Source organism: Haemaphysalis longicornis, unplaced genomic scaffold (assembly GCF_048455015.1).
Source record: "Haemaphysalis longicornis isolate Haplotype H1 unplaced genomic scaffold, Haemaphysalis longicornis Haplotype H1 scaffold_1, whole genome shotgun sequence".
NCBI lineage: Eukaryota > Metazoa > Arthropoda > Arachnida > Ixodida > Ixodidae > Haemaphysalis > Haemaphysalis longicornis.
Genome location: NW_027526203.1, coordinates 382,047,952 through 382,066,726, shown reverse-complemented (window position 1 = coordinate 382,066,726; position 18,775 = coordinate 382,047,952). Strand labels below are relative to the sequence as shown.

Here is an 18,775-nt window from a genome sequence, read left to right as displayed (position 1 = left end):
GCCCGCATGCTCACACCATTTCTGGCAGTCTGTTAAGGCTTACTGGAGGCATGCGGCTTGTCGTAACAGGTCTAGGTGAACTGTCCATACAGTAATATCATCCGCGTACATCCGAAAATACAAGTCTTGTAAAGTGTAAAGGTGCCAAGCTAGTGGCAACAAGACAATGTTAGAAAGGAGTGGAGACAGAACAGAGCATTGTGGTACGCCGCGTATACTGGTGTACACAACCCGAAAGTTCCGCAATTGACGCGTATAAAAAAGACCCGTGTAAAAGAAAGTGCCGGATAAGGTCACAGATGTTGTCTGAGAGGCGAAGACAACTTAGTACCTGTAGTATTGCAGCGTGACTATTACAGTCCTCACAGGGCGAGAAAGGCCTCCCACCGAAACCATAGATGACAGTTATTTCAAGCCATCCTCAGTACCAAGATGAGGCCTGAATCTCATCTGCGTCGGGTGTTATCACTGACAAGTGTCAAGCCACCACTGAAGACATGTGGCAAGCATTTGCTCTAACAGATTGTACATAGTAGATGTCAAACCGATTGGCCGCAATTTGCGAAGTTCGTGCGGTGGTTTCCCGGGCTTTGGGATCGGCACAATAGGCGCCCGAAGCCAGGATTCAGGAAGTTTACCAGATAGCCACACCTGGTTTACGGAGTCCAGAAGCATCGTGAGAGCTGGGTGGTCAATATTTGCGTAATTCTCATAAGTACTGCCACCGGGAACCCGAGCAGTCCGCTGTTTAGCTTGATCGAACGCGGTCAAGAATTCAGCCATTGTGAACGGCAACTGAATTCCAGAAATGGCATCATGAGTTGGCGGTAAGCCCACACCGCTCGGAAGGGGGAACGGAATCGGCATTGCCACTGGCACAACATCGAAGGCAGGAAACAAGGCCCGGGCAGCGTGGGGGGCGAACTGTGCCGGATCCTTGTTTGATGTAATGCAAGAGCTGGCTGCTGCTTCCGGAGGACGACTGCACGGTCGGCGGTCGCGCCGTGACACGCAAGTCTCGCGACGCTCATGCTTGGAAAGGATATTATTCTAGAATTTGCAGGTTAATTGGTTTCAGTTTAGTAACGAAGACGACATTTTCCGCGTATATCTACCCGTTAACACCAGACGCTGTAGAAACGCAGAATGAGGCGGGCCCGGTTTCCATTTTTTTTGTGTGCGTCGCAGTTGCAAAATAAATGTGCTGCACATCAGAGGGGTCCTAAGCGGTGCCACGAAAGGAGGAACAGGTCATGCGCTGAACGTCCTGATGTTGACCTCAGCGCCTTGAACCGTTCACTCCCAAACCACGATACCCTCAGCACATAATTTCCATTCTGTTCGTCTTGGCGTTACACCATGCACCCCAAAAGGTTATTGTAGAAACCACGAAACTTCACGCCAACAAGGAAACGACTGCCAGCCGATACCCACTGTGGCAGCTTAAGATAGTCACCGGCTCGACGTCACCGGGTATTCAGAAGCGCCAGTCGTGTAAGCGGCCAGTGGCAGCCCCTACCCCTCCAACCCCGGATTTCATTCCGGTGAAGCCACTTTACTCGGTACCGCTTCTCTGCTCCTCCCCGCCATTACCGACGCCTCTTTCACAAGTTTTATATCCCTCGCCACCACCGATGCCTCTTTCATAAGTCGAACAATCGTCTGATAACGGCGCTAGTACAGTTTTTAACTGGCTATGGGACGGACGCGTGTCGTTCGTTCGGAGTAATAAGAGTGGGAATCCCAGGAGGGTAGGCGCGTTCAGAAGCGTAAATGAGTGCGAAAACAACGAAAGGCCGCTGCCGCAGAACGCGCAAACGTAGCCGTTACCGTCTCAAATGACACCTTGTCGAGTAGCTGCGGACCACTCCCGGTTGAAGAAAAACATGCCTGCTAAGAACGCCGATGTGAGGCAATAAATACTGTTCAGCTTGAAAGTCTTTCGGAGCGACATTTTCAACGGTATCTTTCACGTCTAAACATACGCACATTTCCGGTTGCCAGTTCATGCGTGTTTGAGCCGATGGAGGGAGGGCGCGTGCACGCGGAGCTAGACTTCGTGCCCTCCCGATGGCGTGCCCGTTGTGCTGGTGGGAGATTTAAACGTGGACGTCCTAATGCGACTTGTCTGCTGCCCTCTCTGGTCGGACGGTTTGGGTTAACGTGTTACACAGACAGTCAGATGCCTACAACGTGGGAATAAAACGGTCAGCCCTGTGTTTGTCCACCAGAATAAAGCTCGAGTGCTCCCAAATTCCATTCAGCTAATAGGCTAGGAAGTTTACGCTCAATGTCATGCAAACAAACGTGTTATGTTTTGTGCGCTCCTTGAACTGCGACCAGCTTCGCCGGACATCCTTCTTCACAGAGTGGAAGGTCACTGATTTCTGAACAGCAGAGCTGTTTATGCCGACATATATCTGTCCGGCGTAGACAGAAAGCCCCGAAGCCTCAAGGAAATTATGTGGTTAGGGAGGCGCCTGGAATCGAATCTGGGACCTTTACGACGTAAAACTGGCAACGCTACCACTGGGGCACAGGGAATCAAACCTGGATTCCCCGCGTTATGAAACCGGCGTCTATCCGATTGAGCTATCATCCCACTCAGCCGCACAGCATTTCTTTTGGGTAGGTAGCGCGGGCGTCGGCTTTGGACCTGACAACGGGTTCTAGCGCCTGCTCACGCGGTTCACTTTGGGAGAGATATGAAAGCCTGCGTACAAAACAATCCGCGCCAGCCAGTCATAGAGAACCTTCAGCGGCAAATTCAGAAAAAAAATGTAAGGTGATGACATATGGAACGGAAACCTGGCGCCATACTGAACAACTTGAAAGCAAACTTAGGTAGGTTCAACGGGCTATGGAACGAATAATGATAGGAGTAACACTTAGAGACAGGAAACGAGCTTCCTGGATCAGAGAACAAAACTAGAGTAGAAGACATCATAGTTTAAATAAAGAAAAAGAAATAGACTTGGGCTGGCAACGTAATTAGCCGAAAGGACAATCGGTGGACTACCAGCGTGACAGTGGACACCGAGAGACTGGTTTAGAAAAAAGTCCAATTACTCGATGGAGGGAAGAAATAAGGAAATTCGCAGGCAAAGAATGGACTCGAGCGGCGCGGGACAGGAGCGGTTGGAGGTCGATGGGAGAGGCCTTCGTCCTGCAGTAGACCTAGTGGGCTGCTTCTGATGATGATGATGCAACACCCGGGTCTCCGACGAAGGGAGAGGGGCCGCCAGCTCTGCTGTTTCCCCAGCCTTGCACCACTTGTGCAAGCTGCGCCAATTTTTTTGTACAATAAGGCACTGGTTACTCATGCTCAGGGGGCATGAGGACAAAATACAAGCTTGTTTTATTCGAAAGATATCGTGTTTTATAGAGCTCCTAGAGCCTGTCTGGCAGCAAATGATGCCGTATTCACTTAGAAACTAATCAATTTAGGTAAAAATTTTGATTCTCCCGCCAAATCATGCGTGTTCGCGACATCAGCAATGAAGTCATCAGTGCGCGTGTACAAACGAAGTTGTAGTGCGTGATTCGGCTGCAGCGCTGCTTCCCGTCAGTTTTCCCAGATTGCACTATCATACTCATGCACGGACCGTTATCTGGCGTTGCTTTGTTTTCTGACCGTATTTTCACCTGCCTTGTTTTTGTTACTGTAAAAAATAATCGTTTCGCGAAACATAGTGCTCGCTCGACAAATATGGTCACGTTAGGCACCGTTGCTTGCGCCAACCGGCCAGTGTCGTCTGAGACAACCCCAAAGCCCCGCAGTCCTGTGCAGCTAAAACAAGCATAATGCGCGCAGTACCAACAGCCGTACACATCGGTACTTCTATGTTTACGTGTGCTTTCGTAACTTCCACTGTTTGTCCTACCATTCTTACTGCTTTAAAAAGAATGTGCCCTAAATTTAAGCACAAATAGCTCGTTCGGCATGCTTATAAGCTCTGACTAATTTGCGTTGGCTTTTGCCGGCCTCGCCCAATCGCAGAGCTGGCTGCTATGACATCATAGGTTCTGTTGCAGGAAATGAGCTAGTGGGTCGCATGGCCATTCCCTAGTTTCCTAATTATATAGCTTATTTCAGTGAACATTACATTAAAAGTGGTGTCAGTATGATTCTAAAGGGGCAATTTTTCGAATGAACCAAACTTGTGTTTTGTCTTCATCGCCCCTTTAAAGACTGCTCGTGATGACTGTAAGCGTTTTTGTGCTTTTTTCTGCGCGCAGAACCCAGGTGTAGAAAGACAAAGACATTTCACTGTCCCCTTGGACCCCGCAAGCACTAAAGGACAAAGCAAGCGCGATATTCGTCAAGACTACACAGGTGAGATAAGAGTGAACCTTCCTAGAGACGGCCATTTGACTATCTCAGTGCATTTTAGAGGCCCAGTAGTCATGCAGGTGAGTGTGAGGCTGCACCAGATATGTATCGCAGGGAAAGAAAAGGGAGGGGAGGGGGTAGAATTATGGTTTGAGGTAGTGGTAGAAAAGTGGTTTGGGCAGGAAAAGGATGGGGTAATGGGGAAGAGAAAATAGTCATGCAGGTATCTGCTTGCGTTGTTTGTTTGCCCTGATTTTTGCCTTCAACCTATCTCTCTCTCATCCATGCACACGCACACGCAGGCACGTGCACGCACACGAACACGCACACACCTGTGTGTGTTTAATGAAAAAAAGGCCCTGTCGATTACTATACTGTCTAATGTGACCTATCGCAGTGGCTCAGTGGCTAAGCCGTTGTACTGCTGAGCACGAGGACGCGGGTTCGATTCCTGGCCGCGGAGGCCGCTTTTTTGATGGAGGCGAAAAGCAAAAATGCCCGTGTATACGATATTTTGGTGCACGTAAAGATCCCCAGATGGTCAAGATTAATCCGGAGCCCTCCACTATGGCGCCTCATCGCCTGGGTTGCGTCGGCGCGCTAAACCCTAAAATCAACCAATCAATACTGCCAGAAATTTGCGCGCAGCGCGAACTGCAGTCTTTTCGGTCACGGCGCGTATATCTGCTACGTCTCAGGAAGTGATCGCGTGATCAGCGAATGCACGGTGGCGCGCCCTACTCTGCCGCTCTCTCACAGCGGTTCGCCGCCATCGAGCGTGTTGTTACAAATCGTGTTTGAACCTCCCGCGCAAACGTCACCTGGTTGGGATGAGCCAAAAACGGGGGAGGAGCGCCTGGCGAAAGTGTGAGGGGGAGGCAGTGAGACATACTGAGCCATGGCGACGCGCTGGGAGATGACGCCTTAGCAGCGCGTGCCGCCCCCCCCCCCCCCCCCCCCCTACTTTTTGACCAGATGCTGCTGCGTTTTCGTCCTGCCTGCGGTGTCTCTTTCGCTCGCTCGGTTACGAACCGCCTTCACCTTTGCTGCAGCCGCCGCCAAACCCCTGTACCCGGCGCCAACGTGCTGCGCACTAAAAACGCCAGTGTGTTTTATTTAGGCCATATCTTGGTGGTTTTGAATAGCCAAGTAACATAGGAACACCGCATATCTCACCACTAACATGGTGGAAATGGAGGGGGGAGGGGGGGAGGGGTATTAGCCTACAGACTTCTCCGAGTCGCTATTTTTGTACGCGTCTAGCCAGTGAAGCTCTGACTTGGGACATTTGAAAGCTTTTAGACTTTTTTATGTGCGTGGCATACCATGGCGGGCGCACACCAGCAGGTTTCTTGGTGTTGATTTTTTGTCGTCGCATGTTTAAGCTGTTTTAAACCCACGGGGGACCATTTCGTTTCACAAAAAGCATTTCTGCTTCAACAACAACCCTGAACACGAAAAAGTAATAGGCAGGAGCTTTACCAACTGCTAGCACTGTTGGCACAGCTCATAATGTCAAAGTCGTTTATCGCAAAGGAAACCGGAGGTGTATTCGAGGCAAAACTTAATTTCATGATCATAACTACAAGCGTTATTTCAAATGAAAATGCACGTTTCATTGGTTTTAACGAAAGAAAAGGGAAAAACGAATAGTCAAAAGAGAGATCAGATGAGCTAGGATAAAAGCAACCAAAACAACAACAAAATGATATGAAGGAAGAGACACTGGCTCGCGCTGTCGGCTCAAGTTCGGGTGGTTTAAACCGTACAAATCCAGTCAACTTCTCCCGGTCGGCGTATATTCGATCAAAAGAAGAAAGTCGTACTGCAGGTTTTCCCACTTAATTTGATCCAATCGCCTCACAATTTAATCCAGGCGCCAGCCAATTTAATCTAAGCGCCATATAAGTTAGTCCAGAAGTCATGTAATTTAATCCAGGTGCCAACCAATTTAATCCAACTGCCAACCAATTTAATCCCTTCGCCAACCAAATTAATCCAGCTCCCAGAAGAATGCTCAGGAGTGTTTTGTGCGAAATTAGGCACAGCTTGGCAGAACGTTTACTCGTGGCGAGGAGAAAACATGGTGTTTCTTAGTCCATTACTTGCAAAATATCATATGCGAACAGCTTAATGTACATTCACTGACACGCGCAGACCGTTAGTTTCGCGTGCTGTGAGCTAGTCGTCTGCGAGAGCGCCGTCGAAACACACGTCAGAAGTATCGTCTGCTCTTCGCGTAACAATGCATTCAGAAGCTCCTCTGATAAAAACACATTACTAAAATGCCCTTTGCATTCTGATTTTTAATTAATGAATGCTTTTCTGCACCGTTAAGCATTATTTCCAAATTATAGTGTCGTCTGCTCGCGTAACAATACGTTGGCAAATCTTCTGGTGTTACAATCCGCGAGCAGACGATACTTCTGACGATCTCGCAGACGTTCAGCACACGGCACCAACGGATCAAAGAAAACCACTCTCTTGTTCGGCGGGTGTTAGTAAATGTCCATTAAGCTGCGCGCAAATGATATTTTGCACATAATGGATCAAGAAACCAGTGTGTTGAACCGAAAAAAATACCGGTTCGGCTGCGGTTCTGGTTCAGGCGAAATCATTTCGTTCCGGTTAAGTTGCGGTTCGACAAAATCACGTACCGAACTGGTTCGCGAACCGGTTCGGGAGCTTGAACCGGTTCGCGAACCGGTTCGATGAGTTGAATTATCACTGAAATTATAAAAAACATTTACTAGTTTTAAACGACAGTCAAATCAAAATAAAAACAAAAATTCAAAATGCTGCAATTCCCCAAGGGCAGTGGCGCAATTACAAAGCAAACTTTAAACAATTACGAGATGTTAGAAAAACGGATGAAGTGGCAACGATTTACCACCTACTTTCTCGCCCAGACTTTATGTTGTCCTAGCGACTATTCATAAAGCCACCGCCAAGAGATATGACGGTGGGATATATTTTCTGCCCTTTTCTTTATTGTTGAAATCGCAATCTTCGCTATGGTGTCGCCCATTACGCTTACCTTGAAGCCTTAAAATTACGCTTGCGTTCTGGCGCGTTCAAATACCAGGGCTTAATACCAATGGCGCACATTTTTTTTATATTTGTAACAAAACAGAGGAGGAGGAATAAATGTTTATTTCACGAGCGCTGGTGCTTCTGTTAGGGCGGACGCCCGGTGGGGAGCGTCCATAGTCCGGGATGCCCTGGCCTTGGCTGGCAATCTAGGCCCTCTTCACCAGCATGCGCTTGGTCCCAGGGTCCGGACTTTTCAGGCAGGCCACCCACTTCTCTTAAGATGGGGAAGGGTTGGGGGGTAGGCCTGGAGATTGTCCGCATTCCCATACTTGGTGGTATAGCGTGCCAGGCAACGGACAGAAATTACAAGTGGCCGGGAAACTCCTACAAGTGAACATAAATACTACCAATGAATTAGATTATTTGATCACCCTGAATAGTTTCTTAGCTGTCACCTTATTGGATTGTGTTAACCCCGCTTTTGTCAAAAGTCATCTTCAGATAACGCTCAGTCGCTACATTATTGCTCTGACGACTTCAATTCCTTTTGCAATAGCTATACCGGATGTGTGCATTACAGTTAGTATGTCATCGTACCGTCTGACCCCCGGCCATCGTTCCGTGTGCTACCCTGCGGAATCTTGTAACATATTATGCTGTTACAAAATGAAAGGGAAATTTGACGCGCGGGGCATGAGATGGGACTTTTTTGGGTAGACGCTCTTTAATTCGTTCACAGCAGTACTACCCTCCGGAACGAGGAGCAGTAGAAGTAATGTAGCGAGTTGAGCAGTCAGTACAAGTGCACCTTCGAAAAAAAAGCTGATCTGAAAGAGACAAAACTGCAGAACAAGCAGAAAATATGATCGCTGGGCGAATGGGGAAGTGTGAGGTACTGGCCTGCCTTTCTGCACGTGTCATCTGCTTTATTTCTGTTTCTGCTGCCAAGACAAGGTCGAGGGCTGCAGTTTCTTGGCAAGGGATTAAGAGCGCACCTTAACAGTTTTCCCTGACATATCTGTTGTTATTTGCATCTGTAAAAAGCGGAACTTATCCACTGTACTGTCCTCAAAAACTGACCGCAGAACTCACTTCCTTCGCATTGATGACACCTTTGGTTGTGAAAGGCAGGGCAAAAAAAAGTATAGAGCAATATCCACGTTTTGGTGCTTTTTTTTACTTATTCAATTTCCTTACTTTTTGCGTAATATTTTACAACAACGTGATTCGCCTTTTGTTTTTTATTGTTTTCCCTGTAAACACATTTTTTTTTTAAACTGGCGCATTGGATGCCCCGTGCTATATATCTGCTACGAGGCGCAGCTTATGTTGCAAGCCGGCAGACTTATTTTAACCAGCCGGTGATATTAAACGTGGGTCAAAACTTCGATACACGGACGTTCTCCATTTCCATCTACTTCAGAACAACTGTCATGAGGAAGGGAGATCGAGGCCACTTGTGGTCAGGAGCAAACGGCTAAGCCACTGAGCAGCTACTGCGGTCACACTTATCAAGTATTAACAATATGCAGGTGTCGGACCTTTTAAACAAATTATGAAATGCAAAAAGTTTGCACAGATGGGGTGTGGGCTTTCACTGTTGCGCAGTGGAGCACTCCTGCAGCCTGATTGCTCCAATAAAGTCGTGCCTAGGAAGGGCAAATTCGTTTATATCCCCTGCACGCTGCCGAGAATGACATTTCGTTTGGTCAGCTTGCACTACGCTCGCGCTTTCAGCAGTAACAGACCATTGCTACATTGGTGCTCGTTCATTTCCCCTGTTGTTACATAGAGCGTTATAATGTTCAATTGTCTGGAGGGGAAAGTGCGCGAGCGGGTACGAAGTTGATGGAACGTGAAAGAAAAAAAGGCCTGAATTGCATTGACTGTGCAATATCACCTGCCGCGGGGGCTCAGTGGCTAAGGCGTTGCGCTGCTGAGCACGAGGTCGCGGGTTCGATTCTCGGCCACGCAACCGCTTTTCTGTTGGAGGCGAAAAGCAAAAACGCCCGTGTGTATGAGATTTCGGCGCACGTTAAAGATCCCCAGCTGGTCAAAATTAATCCGGAACCCTCCACTACGGCGCGCCTCATCGTCTGCGTTGTGCCGGCGCGTTAATCCCTACAATCAATCAATCACTGTGCAATGTCAACAACGGTGGGTCGAACCGTTTCGGCATGAACCGGCACCCGTTATTTCTTTTTTCGCTTCAGTTCCGGTTCTGGTTCAGCGTGCTCAAAAAATAACGGTTCGGGTTCGGGTTCAGTTCCGGCAGAAATACCGGTTAAGTTCCGGTTTTCGGTTCTGTTCAGTTCCTGTTCGACACCCTGCAAGAAACACCACATTTTCACCACACCACGCGCAACAAAGTCCGCAAAGCTGCGCCTAATTTCGCACAAACACTCCTGAACAATCTCCTGACAGCTGGATTAATTTGGTTGACGACCGGATTAAATTGTTTGGCACTTGGATTAAATTCGCTGGCGCCTAGAATAAATTGTATGGCGATTGGAATAAATTGAGCGGGAAAACCTGTAGTAGTTAGTCATATCACGTCTAACGTTACTAACGAGACTAACGATCACTCACGGCAAGGTATTTTAGATCAATTATCTATTCTATGCATCACATGCCCCGATCAACCGTCGGAGGGGTCTGTTCCTTTTTTTTTTTTTTTTTGAACGGCTCACATAACAGCTAGGTGTTTTCTTGGTTCATATATTTAATAGTTTTCCCGAACTAACTTCTGCTGCAAACAAAAACATGTCGTGAATAAGAGTGCTGAAAAATCCCTGTTATGCACGACTTGTGCAGGGTTATGGTAGCGTGAATAATCTCAAAGTGCTCTCACATTTCGACATTGTCTACTTTCCAGTAATGTACAGCGAGAACGGCACCCAGCTGCTGAACATTCGGCGCCCAAGCCCCGATTTCCTCGTTGAACACTCACAGCACTGCGAAATCGACATCGTCGGTAAGCAGACAACATCGCCCGTAACTGAAAACGGGGACAAGCTGAAACTAGTCAGGGCGTAATGAACCGCAAACCCAGAGGTATATACGAATCTAAATGCGCAGCTTTAGAGATTTTGATTCTTAAACATTCAGTAAGGACGTTGTTCGTGCCAGGTGGAAATACGTTATCCGCTCAGTGTTCCGCATCTGTTCGTTTCTGTGACGCCTTCAGGTCTTAAAGGTATAAAAATTTTTCGGGGAACTAAAGTCTGCTTACGTGGTTTAAAGGCGAACGCCGGGCGTACTATTGTTACAGGTACCTTTTATATACTCGTCGTCCCCTAGACACAGAAACCCTGCTATTTTATCGCCCTTATTCAATTGCAATCCATATTAATGCAACTAAATGGTGATTCATCCTAATCACCATAATTCAGCTTAGCTATCCTAATTTGTCTTAATCCACCTTAACTTACCTTACTAATCATTACTATCAATTACTTATAAACCCTGATGGCCCATTATTTAAGCTTGGTAATCATTAATTATGGTTATACAGGGCTGGCATGCTTTGGTTCGCTTCTGGCCTTCCTTGAGTTGCATTACCATTTGTGCCGACGGCAGGGTCATTCAAGGTCACCTTGCAATGAGAAATATAAGGCTTTCGTCTTAATAAAGGGAATGAAATGAAGGTATTGTTACGAACTTAGATGCCGCGGCGCACGCCGCTGCTGGACAGAGCGCACCCTTCGGTAACCGGGCGCCCAGGGCACTGATGAGGCGTTTGGCTGCGCACCGCGTTCTTCCGCCTCCCAAAAAGGCGACGTCTGCTAAGCATTAGCAGATAAGACAGTAAACATTACCCTGTGTAGAAGCCCAAATCTACACAGTGGGGATCCAAAAAACCGTTAGGCCGCACGATTCCGGTGCGATGTGTCAATGAATGAAATCGAATATACCGCGGTGTATACCTTCTTCGTGGGACCTTTGCATGTTTCTTTCATTTCGGTCAGCTCGTTTATGCAGATAAAGCCAAGAAGCTCCTCAGCAATAACAGTTATTTTATTGAAATATTACGTTTGCCCCTAGTACCTGGTGAGCCTTGGGTGGCAAGCTACTTATTTTAGGGTCGTATTTCCATTGCCGTCTTGCTTTACGTGGTCCATGAAGTACACTTATATATACTCTGTACGACGAGCAAGGGGGCCAGAAGCGTGTTCAGGGCAAGTTGTGAAGTAAACCTTGTCTGACTCATTGAAGGATCTTTCGGTTTCCTGTAATGCAAGTTATAACGTTTGCTTTGGTTTGGATTAACTGGCGTTTGAATGGCGTCCGTCGTACAGGCTGTTCTGCTTTCCGACCAAAGAAGACAGTCTTGTAGCGCCATCTCCGTAGCAAGATTTTATGTATCACCGGTGGTGGGGCTTTATCCTTTATTTTTCACAGGGGACGCCGTAGGCGCCGCTTTGGAGACCGCAGTGAAGGACCCCGGCCGAGCCATAATACAACCGGGAGATTGCGGAGAGCAGACTATGGCCAAGTGGGCACCAGCGCTCTACGCCTACGATTATATGAAGGCTGCAAACCGTATCAAGGCGGACGACGAGGATAGGGTTCTTCAATACATTCGGGAAGGTAATCCCATCAGGTCCATCTTTGTTTACCAAAACAACTGTCTGAATGTCTTGTACCTGTGTCTAGACCTGGAGCTCTGTGAGCTTTACTGGAATTTCAGAAGGTACAAAAACCAGGTCTCAATTTAGTTTTACGCATTTTAAAACATTATACAAGCATTTTCTTAGAACCTCAGCCTAAGACTGACTGGAAAAATTTTCCCATTTTGATCTGCGCTTACTTGAGCACTTTTATTAGAAACAAGCATTGCGTTCTAGTAAAATTTTTTTGGAGGTTTAAATAATTGAATAAGCCCTCGTGGCTTACACCCGCCAGATAATCTTCATTATCATTGCAGTGCATTCCGCATCTACGAGTTCAGTGAATGACTAAAATGAGCACAACTCATCTTTTCACTCTTTCTCTAGGTTACGCGAAAATGCTCACATTCAGGAAAATAGACGGCTCCTTCAGTATTTTTCCAGACCGCGAGTCAAAGTCAAGCTTGTGGTAAGTATTATGCCTTCGCCCAGGAATCGTTTCTCCCTCGCGCATGGATGAAGGGGGTAGGGGGGGGGGGGCGGTTGGGGAACATCCAAGGGAAGCAAACCTTTTTTCAAATGGCAAGTACATAGTTTATTCGGGGGCATGGATTTATCACGGCATAAAATAATTACTCTGCCTAATATTCTTCTAGATTTTCAATCACGATGTTACACTATAATATGAATTGTAATGCGGGAAAATCGTCATTGTCTATTGCAATAAGACCCCCAAAAATTCAGTGTTTGAATGATATCACAATTCACCGAAAGCTTGCGCGAAGCCAACCACCTCAAATCAACTAAGGACAAGTTATAACGTATCCTTTATCTCAAAGCTGTGGTCCACCCCGTGGCACTACAAGCGTGACCGTTTGCACTGCACAATGTCGCAGCGCAGTTGAAATTCGTGAGTCAAGAAACATTGGCCGCGTATCTGCTCACTTCGTTGCAAATGTCACCGAAAGACGATAGTCGTCTGGCGCCCCTGGCAGGTAAATGTCTCCATTCTCTTTCCCTCTCAATTCTTACGCTGTTCCTCTCCCGTTTCGCTCCTCCTAAGGTAAACACGCTAGCGGTTTGCTCAAGTCAATTTAAAGTTACCGCGTTCCGCAGCTCCAAGCCGAATGTTTCGATGCCAGCGCTGGCGTGCGCTGCCGCGAATCGAGTCACCCTACTTACTCTACGTGCGTTCCAAGCGGAGCGTGAAAACTATCTAGTGGAACCTTTCGTTACTTTTGCCGTTTGATCTTTTTAAAATGCCGCTAGGCGAACCGCGGGCGTCCGCGTATGTATTTTTCTGGATGTATCTTTCTTTAAATCAACCATCCGTGTATCTTTAGTAAGGAAAACACTGCGAATATCACTTATGTATTCCTCTTTTGCCCCAGATAAGCGCAATATTTCGTTTTGGCTAAACAATGGTGACTTGTATGAACGTTGGCACCTTACTTAGCCGTTTTGATTCGGCTGTGGGTATAATTAAGGGACAGAAAACAGACACACCGACCAAACTTTTTGCGTTCATGTAGCCCAAGAATGACTATCGTCTTTAATATTACGGCGGGCCTTGCCACTCATGAAGTCTACTGCGCCTGTCAGTGATTAGTCAGCCAAGTGCGCCGTGGCGAACCGGACCCGCGGAGGTGTGTGTTCAAGACAATACCAGTGGCTCTGCTTCATTCCAACACGTTGAATTACCAATCAGGGCGACCAAAAGCAACAGGTTCGTCAAATAACAGGGCCCAATGGGCAGTTCCCCCGTACCAGTAAATAGCCGATAAAAGAATAAAAGTTCGCTTTTCACTGGAAAGTCATCGAGCCACGGAATGTCAGAAGGAACCATTGAACAGAGCGGCAAGCCATCAAGCCAGCAAGCAAGCGAAGTGCCAGTGCAAGTTGGTGCTGGTTCAGGGTGCCTCCACCACGGAAAGTGCGCACAGGCTGTCCCGTGCATGCGGACCACAGTTCTTGACCCTTAAATCAAACGCCTATGAAGCAAAATTTTCGCGAAACGTTCGTGCAGCTCTAGGCAGGGAGCATAGAGCCTAGTTGGACTTCTTTGCTGCCAGTAAGGATGACCTCCATGTACATCTAGCAAGGGCCTGTATTAATTTTGTTTTCTTTGGCTACCTAAACGCGAAAATAGCACTCGAGCGTCAACATCGGAGCTCGAGTGCCAGCCCGACCGTAACAAAAGGTACCACCAGGTGGCGCCCGGGCCGTGGGAACGCGGGAAAATTTAATTTAATTCAGCGAACCTCCGACGCGTTTATCACGGGTTGTGGGCGGGGAGAGACGAGAAGCAGTTAGTGGTGGGGGCGGCAGAAGGCTATCGTCTTTCGAGAAGATCTGCAAAGAAATGAGCAGACAGGCGCCCATTTTTTTTTTTTATTTATCCCAAAGCGCTCCTTTTGGCGAAAGCGCCAGCCATACTATGCTATTAGTACACTATTGTACCTACGTACGCGATCCTACAGTATTGTATTGTACTAGTATCATGTATACTCTGCTATTTGTACCTCATACAATTGATAACAATGTATAAATTGGCTTTCATACATATGAATTCCCCCAGTCGTACCTCTGCTCAGCGAGAGGCATCGTGGCGCAGGGGTGTTTTTTTTTTTCCCCGCTTCGGAAACGGTGCAGTGTTGTTCGGTGCCTAGTACAGTAAATACGTGGGTTTAAATTTCAACATTTGCACTGAAACCCACCGTGGTGTCTCAGTGGCTAAGGCGTTCTGCTGCTGAGCCCAAGGACGCGGGTTCAATTCCCGGCCGCGGTCCTGCCTTTCGGATGGAGGCGAAAAACGAAAATGCCCCTGTGTTCGAGATTTCGGCGCCCGTTAAAGATCCCCAGATGGTCAAAATTAATCCGGACCCCTCCACTACGGCGCGCCTCGTCGCCTAGGTGTTGCTTCGGCAGGTTAATCCCGATAATCAACATTTGCGCTGTAGGTGTATTCCCACGCAGAAAAAAAAAAGTAAAGTGGAGTTTGGTTGTGCTAAATTTACAGGGCGATTTCAAATGTAAAGCCGATGTACAAAACAATTTATGTGGCTAAAACTCTGGAAGCTAAGCACTTTAAATTTTGATTCTAAGCAAGAGCTTTTGTTGGCTCAGGACGACATTAAACAGCAGGAGATATGTGTTTTTTTTTTTCAGGCCTATTACATCTTACCGTAGTCCACGAACTACTGAGCAACAATGACGTTTGGCTTGCATTGTTATATACTGTAACCTGAGTGCATCAGACACTCGCTACATCAAATTAGTTTTCAGTAAAAACATAGTGGCCTCCTGCCATATTTTCTACTAATTTTGGGGCCATTTTTCACAAAGTACTTTAAGCACCCATCGTAGTCTTAATAAATGTCCGGTTATTGAATTAATCTAGAAGCCACGGCCACGCCCTTAAGTCACTTTGTGAAGTCGCTCTAAAATCTTAGGAAAGAGCCCGCTACTCTTTTCTATTCTCGTCTGCCCCGCCTCACCTTTTCGGCCACTATTTTTGGTCAGGTACATCTGATCAGGCATGAGATCTAAGAAGGAACCAGTGGACGCCGCGAAATCTATCGGAAATTAGCCGTAGCAACGAAGCAACACTGATGTCAGTGACATCTTTGGGGGAGCTGCATGGCTAAAAAATGACGTAACCTCCACATTTTTTACGCACAGGAGGGATAAAGGGCCTCTGCTGAGTATCTTTCCTCCGTGATTTCGGTTATGCTGCGCTGAGTGCCATGTGATGAGTTTTTTTTTTTTTTTTAATGACGTTTTTTTTTTTTTTTTTTTCACTGCATGCCTATAAAGCTTTTGTAGGGGAAGCATGAGTTACTTTTCTCTGCAGAAGTTGACTTGTGCCTAACTGCCCTTTACGACGGGTGTTCTGTGCAGGCTGACAGCGTTTGTTATTCGCACCCTGTGTCAAGCCAGGAAATCCGTGATGATCGACGAAGGTGTCATATCGAGTGGCCTGGGTTATATGCTCACTCAGCAGAATCACGACGGAGAGTTTAGAGATCAATACAAGCTGTACGACAAGCAGCTACTGGTTTGTGCAGCCTTTCCCCCCACAATATTTCTAATGTATACTGGTAATATACGTTACATGCTGCTGTAATGAATAATTAAGTCTAATGAGCGAACGTTTGGGATAAGCTCCAAGTTCCCGATTTTGTTTATGTCAGTTTTTCGCTCTGTCAGCCTTTTCTGAGCTACTATAAGTAAAATATTGCTGGATGGGATAACACTTACAGGTGTGCCGGGAGTTCTAGTAAAAATCACTGAAGCAGGAAATTTGAGTGAAAAGATTTAAATATGTTGAAAATTCTAACCATGGCAGTATGTAGCAGGGGTGTAGATTCAATAGCAGTTAGGTCGTGGGGGTAAGCTCACAGCTGAACCCAATTATTTTTAATATAAGCTGGCCAACTTCTAAGTAATGAACCATAAATGGTTCATTTTAATGGACATTTAAGTACAAAAAGCAAGTTGGTCTACATTGATAGATGACATGGCCGTGAACACAAATATGAAACTCGTAGCAGTTGTTCACGTTTGTCAAAGCTGAGATGCGAAAACCGTAACAATGGTATCACCACTCCATACATACCCCCTCCTCACACACCCGTTACAGTTTGGGATGTCAGAAATCGTGAATGGAGAAGCGGTGACACGGTGATATAAGGCCACGTGAGCGAGAAACCATGTAAATGTCGTGTATAGGTACTGCGCGGTTGTTCCAATACGGGGGAGATCGACTGGCCGTGCTATTGCGTAACTAAGGCGTAATCCAGTGTGACTACTGCGCTCTCCGTCGGCATTACAGCAGCCGCTGTGCCTAGCACGGTCACTTCTCCAGCCACTTCTATACTCGGGAACAAGTTAAGAACAGCAACAGCTCATGTACGGTATCACTCCGCCTAAGCGACGGACCCGGATGTCAACGAGCGAGCGCGTTTTGAAAGGGGATGCTATGAATGCGTAATATCGTCGGCCTTTTCTCACGTAGTTTGTTTGTCGTCGCTGCAGTTGTTTATAAGCATATTGAGTTCAGAAAATCACGGAAACGGCTCGCGTAATGTTCAACATATTCCCAGTAACGCACTACTTGCGCCGCGCGGAGAAACATCCGGCTGTGGTGACGAGGCACAGAGGCAACTTCCGTTGCCGTTCTTAAGCTGTAACCGAGTATAGCTGCGTATTCGCAGTTCCGGATAGAAGGGCAACGGGGGAGTAAGAGGACGGTACCAGGCGACACGCTGGGAACGCGGATGTTGCCTAGCAAGGCTCTTCTTATTCGCACGCATTCTTTTACTTTCTGACCTCGAGTGACACTTCGCAAGGACAGAAGCGATTTGATTGAGTGAGGCTCCTGGCGCTCTCGCGTTGAAAAGTCACCGCACGGTGTCAAACAAAAGCCTAAAGAGCTATGAAACGTGGTGTCGTTGAGTTGAGACAAACATTTACTCAGCCTTTAGACTCTCTTTAATATGCCTATATCACCCAAAGTCACAAGGAAATTTGTGTTCACACTTTCTCCTGCTAATCCTATGTGGCGAAGGCCAGACGGCGTTTAACAACAATGTTATTCATTCGTTCATTCATTCATTGCTTCGTTCGTTCGTTCGTTCATTCGTTTGTTTCTTTTTTTGCTTGAATGCTCGATTGCCCTGGTGACTTAACATTGACCGCCCTTTTGCTGATATCATGATGCATGTCTAGTCTAAGAATTCCAAGCCATAAATGGCACTGAACAGAGAGAGAGAGAGAGAGAGAGAGAGAGAGAGAGAGAGAGAGAGAGAGAGAGAGAGAATACTCTTTAATAAAACTGGCGAGGGTAGCCTGGCAACGGAGCCTAGCTTGCTATGCTAAACCAGATGTCTGGAAAAACAATAATAGAAATAACGATAAATTTAAAGGGACCCTGAAAGAGGTTTTTCCGATGCATGGTTGTTCGCATTTTCAGGTGAATCAATGTCCTAGTAATCACCTCCTTCAAGAATTTTGTTAAAGCGACGAGTATTTGTAGAGTTATTGCAAATCGAAACATCGCATTTTTACCCTCACCGCGATTCTCCCTCGTTTCGTTCACCTCCTCGCACCGCGCGAGCGTGACCGCCCATGATTCCTCGCTTGGCGGTGTCGTCTGCAAGAACATCCGGTTGCGGGCGTCGTCTGCTACTGTGATATTCTGCGCCGCAGCATCGCTCTTGGATGGTGCCGTCTGACTTTCTGCGTTATGTTTCGGCCTTTTTTATCATTTTGCTTATGAATCCTGTACTCCGCTCACGGCTAGAAAAGCTGATGGAAAGAATGGGACGGGACGCTTTCACACCACGCCGAAAGATCACGCTAAAAGAGAACGGCCCTGACACCACGCGTTCGAGTAGGCGACATGTCTTGGTACATATGGTAGTCCAAAATATGTGAGCGGATGACTAAAGAGTCGCCTTAAAATTTGTGAGCACGTACATGCGTTCCGAACCGACATCGGTTTATATATTGCCTAATTGGCCGCTCGTTCGCGCCAATATCGAGCTTGGTCGTGTTGTGGTGACGCCATGCACGTGCGTACACAGGCAGTTGCAGTATTCCATTCCGTTATTGAGATCGGTTTTAAACATTTATAACTGTAACAAAAAGCAGCCCTTCCACGGTACGGCACAGGGACTTTTTTTACAGTGCGTCGTGCATTCCATTGCACCCTCCCTCCCCCCTTACTCGATGGCCGCCATGTTGTACGCACGAATGCCATTTGTTTTACTTTTGTTTATCAATTTTGACAGCTACG

General features: G+C 47.0%; 1 protein-coding gene across 1 annotated transcript in view; it reads left to right on the top strand.

Annotated features, from left to right (window-relative positions):
* The window catches only part of LOC144155207 (venom factor-like), a 161,780-nt gene that overhangs the window by 83,715 nt on the left and 59,290 nt on the right, over positions 1–18,775 (top strand). The window contains exons 21-25 of the mRNA XM_077686515.1: positions 4,240–4,336; positions 10,242–10,340; positions 11,768–11,956; positions 12,364–12,445; positions 15,877–16,033. Coding sequence (XP_077542641.1) covers positions 4,240–4,336; positions 10,242–10,340; positions 11,768–11,956; positions 12,364–12,445; positions 15,877–16,033 — 624 coding nt within the window. The remainder of the gene's footprint in view (positions 1–4,239; positions 4,337–10,241; positions 10,341–11,767; positions 11,957–12,363; positions 12,446–15,876; positions 16,034–18,775) is intronic.